This window comes from Parasteatoda tepidariorum, chromosome 4 (assembly GCF_043381705.1).
Source record: "Parasteatoda tepidariorum isolate YZ-2023 chromosome 4, CAS_Ptep_4.0, whole genome shotgun sequence".
NCBI lineage: Eukaryota > Metazoa > Arthropoda > Arachnida > Araneae > Theridiidae > Parasteatoda > Parasteatoda tepidariorum.
The window spans coordinates 95,068,986-95,075,174 of record NC_092207.1 but is presented as its reverse complement, the minus strand read 5'-3'; the positions used below and the strand labels follow the sequence as shown (position 1 = coordinate 95,075,174).

The 6,189-nt window shown below is 27.0% G+C and overlaps 1 protein-coding gene across 3 annotated transcripts in view; it reads right to left on the bottom strand.

Annotated features, from left to right (window-relative positions):
• Positions 1–274: 274 nt before the first annotated feature.
• LOC107441436 (transient receptor potential cation channel subfamily A member 1 homolog) overlaps positions 275–6,189 on the bottom strand; it is a 59,272-nt gene continuing 53,357 nt past the window's right edge. For all 3 annotated transcript variants that reach the window (XM_071180211.1, XM_043049018.2, XM_043049015.2), the window contains exons 23-24: positions 5,828–5,989; positions 275–4,077 (exon numbers count right to left, since the gene is read on the bottom strand). In XM_071180211.1, the coding sequence (XP_071036312.1) occupies positions 3,943–4,077; positions 5,828–5,989 (297 nt within the window). In that variant the 3' untranslated portion in view covers positions 275–3,942. The remainder of the gene's footprint in view (positions 4,078–5,827; positions 5,990–6,189) is intronic.

The following is a 6,189-nucleotide window of genomic DNA, read 5'->3' as shown; positions in this document are numbered from 1 at the left end:
AAAATCGCTAAACACCCTGAATCGGTTACAGGCTCATTAGGTTTTAGGAAGAAGTGGCTGCAAAGTTATTAGACCGGCCACTGGCACTAATTGAAAATTTGTGTAAGACATAATGCTGAATTTAATCATATTAAAGCATTAAGGAATTTGTACGCATGAAAACAAGCATGCTTTAAAATAAAGGCAAGATAAAGTTGTTTGAGTTCTTCCTTTTAAAGAATACTGTATATTTGAAACAATGGTGGAACAAATTAAGAAAAAAATTTCAACATACTATGTGATCCGTAAAATTTTATTAGCATAAAATAACAAATATTCAGATGCATTTTTTCCTTAAATTTTAGTTTACAAAGTATATTTGTCCAATAGACTGTGATAATACAAATTGAATATACATAGAGGAAGCATGGATTGAAAATACTCATGAAATTGATATGAGTAATTTCATTAAAAACAATTCACACTTGATTACAATTTAATAAAGATTTATAAGTTTTAACTTGATTACAAAATATGATTGATTTCTCGATGACGAATAACATGTTGTGACATGTATTCCAATAGATACTAAAAACATGATGTAACTAGGTCAATTAATACGATTCCTTTATACTGTGTTTTATCTACTGTTTTATAAATCAATTTGACATACATGTTGCTGGTAAAACAGGAAAATAGTTGACAATTTTCTGTAAATTTTGTCATATTTATTTATTAGGTTAAATATGTTACATGTAGAGTAAGATAAAAAAAATATCTGTACACAAAAGTACATGCAAAATCATAATATGATATTCTTTTCTTCGTCACACAAATTTAGATCATTCTTAAATAATAAAAAAATGACTAAATAAAAATGCCTTTAAGAAAATTATAAGAAAATTGAAAATTATTGTTTTTAATTTAAAAAAAAGTACTTGCAAAATTTAAGAATTTTCACAGGTACGTTAGTGCACGGCATCCATCTATATTATTAAACTCCCCACAGCAGCCGAGAGGCAGAAATTCTACTGAGAAGTAGGAAGAGGGGCGATAGGTGAGATTCTTAAAGTTCATAACGAAGTTAGAGGTAAAGGCGAGATTCTTAATGCTTGTAACGAAGTTGAAGTGGTACTTGGAGGGACTTTCCCCTCCCACTACATTTGCGATTGACAGAAGAGAATTACAGCACATAGCCTCATAAATTAGTAGTTTTTCACAAAATATTACAAATAAAAATGGTGAATTTTCAGAGCAAAAAGTGGCCGATTCTGCCACAGTCTCGAATATTCAACATGGCGAAAATCCGCTAAATCAAAACAATCAAATTGGCAGAAGAATCACTTGCATGCAATTTAATTAAAAACTAAAATTTTAATTCGATAAATTATAAAAAAAGATTTTCAATTAGGTGAACGGAGTTCGAAATCCAGCGATGGCTGTTTGCTACGAATTCCGCACCTGGCTCGCACCGATTACAGCATAGTTCTAAGGTAAAATATCCTCAGTTGTAGACAGATCATGGCTAAGAATCCCCTCGCTGCCAGGCTAACTGCAGAAGGTTTTCCTCTCTATATAACGCAAATGTAGGTTAGTTCCTTCAAAAAAGTTCTCCATAAAGGCAAATGTCTCCTCATTCTGATCCAGGAATTTCTTTGTCTTCAGGATAGGGTTCAAAATTACAAGGCTACGGAGTCGAACAACAGTAGTTGTAAACCCAAAACTAGGTCAGCTGTTCAATGACGGTTATAAAATCATGTGAAGCAGAGGCTCCTTTTTTCTTTTTTGAACCTCCTAGACTTCTTGAAAGATGCCAATCAGCTCAAATTAGGCTGACATAATCTTTCTATAACACAGTCTTTCTATTGGATTGACACAGCCTTTGTAATGACTAATTAGCTAAGAAGCTGATGATTTTTTTCCCGCTAAACACAAAATTTTGTTTTACAATCACCAGTTTAGAGACAACTGCAAAATACATACATTTTATTTTTGTTCTAATAGGAAATGTTATCAGTGATATACTTAATATTAAAAATTTTGCTTTTTTTTGGCACATGTAACTTTTACCATAACTGTATACTTTCCATTTATTTTAAAAATGTGGTTCGTTAAGAAAAAAATTTATGCCATTAAAAATTGTTTTTTTTTTCATTATTTGATAATGAGTAAAAAGATAAGAAAATATATTGTTATTTAAAATTTAGTTATAATAAATGCGCAAGTATTAAAGGAGATAATAGAAAATTTTCATATGTAATATTTTATAAACGATCATTAAAGATTTTTTTTATTTTCATAAATGTTCTATTTTCGTATTGAGAATGTAATATGAGAAAGAAAGTGCTTTTGAAAATGCATTAATCTAAAATATATATTGACTTATCATGAATATATCTCAAATAAGTTCAAATAGGAATACTTACGTTAATACAGAATGCATAAAAAACATTTTTTTAAGATATTGGGTTATACCAAAAAAATTTATTAGAAAAAATATCAAAGATGTAAATCACTGTAGTATAGGAATTAGTTAAAAAACTAATATACTTCTTTCTAAAAAATACAATAAAATTTTTAATTAAAAACTAGTTACAAGACGGACAATGGGATTTGCAAATTTCTACTTTTAAATAAACATTTTCCTTAAAACATTTCCAAAATTGAGCAACAGTAATTGAGCACATGCATTATTAATCAAGTCAAAATTATTGACTTTCAGTCAGTACCAAAATCTTTTTTCCAAACATTAATATGAATTCAACGATCAGTTATCAAGAAAATCAATAATATTTAAATTGAAAATTGTCAATAAAAATTTTAAAATATACAAACATGCGTTTAATATCACAGTGCAATAAATCTATCCCACATAATTTTAATATTTTAGGTTTTAAATAAAAATTTTAAGCAGGGGAGCATCGATCTTTCTAATATTATCTAATATAATTAAGTACAACTACAAAATTTTGAATTGTAATGAGAACATGAACAAAACTTCAATAACAACTGTAGGGACGTTTGATTTTACAAATGTTATTATTTTCATAGGAAATACACATTGCACACATTTTACGTTTTTTAAAAATACATTAGGCAAGTAAAAATTGCGGTGAAATAACATAATGGTTCATAGCATTTGTATATATAGGAACTCCACGTTTTTTTCAGGTATAATGAAAATATCAGAATAAGTTATGCACTTTCTCTAATTAAATCAAAATGCATGTATATACTTTATATATATTGAGCAATATTCTGGCAATGACATTTATAATTTTGAGTTAAATTATTTAGCTATACTGCATCTTGAAAAGGTAAAAAAATATCAGTGCTGATATCTAATGGTAAAAACTGAAAATTTAATATAATACAAATGTTAAAAATAATAGTAATTTAGAAGGGCACAATAATAATTCAGATACTAATGAGCTTCAAAATATAAGCTGGATGTATTTATGCTGCATTTTCTGCTTGTCTTAAAAAATGATTTGGGAAAAACTATTACACTATTAAGATAATAGAAATTATTTTATAAATTTTTAAAATAAAATCAATATAAATTTTTCTTGAAATATTTGAATTTGAACATAAAGCTATATTTGTTTACATAACGAAAAATAATATTCACTTTCACAAGAAAAATAATTAAGTTTCCATTTTGTAGTTATAACAAAAATTACTTAAAATTACAGAACTAAAACTTTTTTTAGAATAAAATAAAATATTACAAGATAAATTAAATTAAATAATTTAATAAAAGAAAGTTTAAAATTTTCAAACTAGCTAAAAGAAAATAGAGCTGCCAAAACCAGTTTATATCAAAATGAAATGTGTTATAAGCACCATTATAAAGCACCATAAAAATCATTATAAAAATAATAACCTTATGACATCCCAAATTACTTTGAATAACATATGTCCAGAAAAAGACATAGACACACGAGACACAAATTTGAGTTCTTATATATCTTTGGAATTTTTATTGTTTGCTATTAAATTTTTAATATCTTTCTGAATTTGATGAATTGAATCTTGCAATTCTTTCATTTGCTTTATCAATTTATTCTGTTTTTCTTCAACATCATGAAGAGGTGACTGAAATAGAGAGAGAGAAAATAAAATAAATGACAAATAATTAAATTACTTTTATATACAATTAACTTTTTAACTGAAATGACTTTCAAAGAAAGATTTATTTTAGTTAAGACTTCTAAACATCATAAAACATCTTAAAAAAACTTAGTTTGCTTTTTTAGACTAAAAACTAGTTTTTCGTTACATTATATGAATGTTAAGTGTTTTAAAGCATTTGCCCTAGTAGTTAGAGTGATTATCAGAAACCATTACATGATTTCCTGTTTACCTAAATGTCTACTGTAATTAAAAAAAAACAACATGATTATACTCAATAAAAGATTTTACAAGTCGAAAATTTAAGGAAAATATTCATGAATTTGCATAATTAATATTAAAAAAAATTAAAACAAGCATTGATTAAAAATTAAAGGTTTTTTTAAGTATAAAATAAATACGTTAAGTGATTACCTAATAACATATACGTATGAAATAAATTTTAATACTTTATCAATAATGGTTTTTCAAATAATAACAAATAGTTCAATTTATACATCATTGCTAATATCTGATTTAATAGGTTAGTGAAGAGAGTTTAAATGGTACATTTGTGACTAATTATTGGGTATAAAAAGCGCTTTCCAATCTAAATGATTCTTAATTTATTGCCTTGGCAAAATATAAATTATTGCATTATTAAATTATTAATTTCGTTAAGGAATTTATTTATTTGGAAGAGAGGTAACAATACACATTTTTATGTTTTGGCTTCTTAATGCACAATGCTTTCCCTTGATTGCCTAAATCAAATCAGATGTTTTTCTGTTAGTGAGGCTACCCTATGACATTTTCAGCTTAGTATAATTTACATTTCTGGTGGATTTTAAATATATTTTTTATTTAAAAAAATACTTTTTATCAAGAGCAAAACAGATTGCATAGAACTAATTCACATGAGAGCATTTAAAGTGATTGAAAGTAAAGTTAAACATGAATGCATCCAGAATAGAACAATGTGCAGTAGTATGATTCTTAGTGCCATAGTTGATTGCACCATTCTTTTACCCAGGCAGATTGTTGAACAGACATCACAAGCTATAACTCTTTGATTGCACCAAATATTTCATAAACAGAAGCTATGAATTATGGATGATAGATTTTATCCTCCATTAAAACTTCCACTTGTTTACAGGTTTTTTTTTTCTTTGAAAAAGCATTCTCACAACAGTCCATTGTGGACCAGGGGGGTCATAGAAGTTAAGGTTTCGTGATTTAGTGAGCAATGGTGTGATTGTAACAGTATGTGCATAAGAATTGTGCACAGGTCTCCTTCACTTCCCAGATAAGTTGAATCATATCCAGAATCCCAAATAAGTCAAGCAACCACCAGGGATCAAACCCCAGTTTTTTAAATTGACAGTTCAGTGTTTTAACCACAGAGTCATTGTGGCTATTTTGGACTTAGACAGTGCTCCAAATAAATGGCAACCATATTAGTAAAATAATAAAGTCATCTTCTGGCACTAAAAACTATTCTATAGTACATTGTTCTGTTCTGGGCACATTATCTTCAGCACAACTTTCAGAAATAAATACATTCACTGAAGTGACGTAAATAGAAATTGTAAAAGTAGGAACACTAAGAGGAAAAAAATGAAGCTTAAAAGGTTGATTTTTTGTGAAAGCAAAAGAACAAATAAAGAGCTCATTTCTTTATCACTTTTTTAAAATTAGTTTAGAAATGATAAAAAACAAACAATGAAATAACTACCTGTTTAGATAGATCATTTGGTGGAACTTGTTTTACTTTAAAAATTCGATAATACCAAGGAATTGAATTCCACTTATTTGGATAAATTTTTCTATATTTAAAAATGCATTTCTTTAAGAGAACAACAGGCAGAGTACGTTCAACTGTTAACACAAGTTCTACCTATTAAAAGAGAAATGAATTATTTGACACAAAAAGGAACTGCAATCACAGTTAACAGAAGTTAAAATGAATGAAAACAAATTACATAAAGCTAAAAATTAAACAAAAAAACAAAATATCATGGAAATAAAAGTTGAAAAATTAAGAAAAAGGTTTATAAATATGAGAAAAAAATGAAATGCATAAAATACATCAAATAA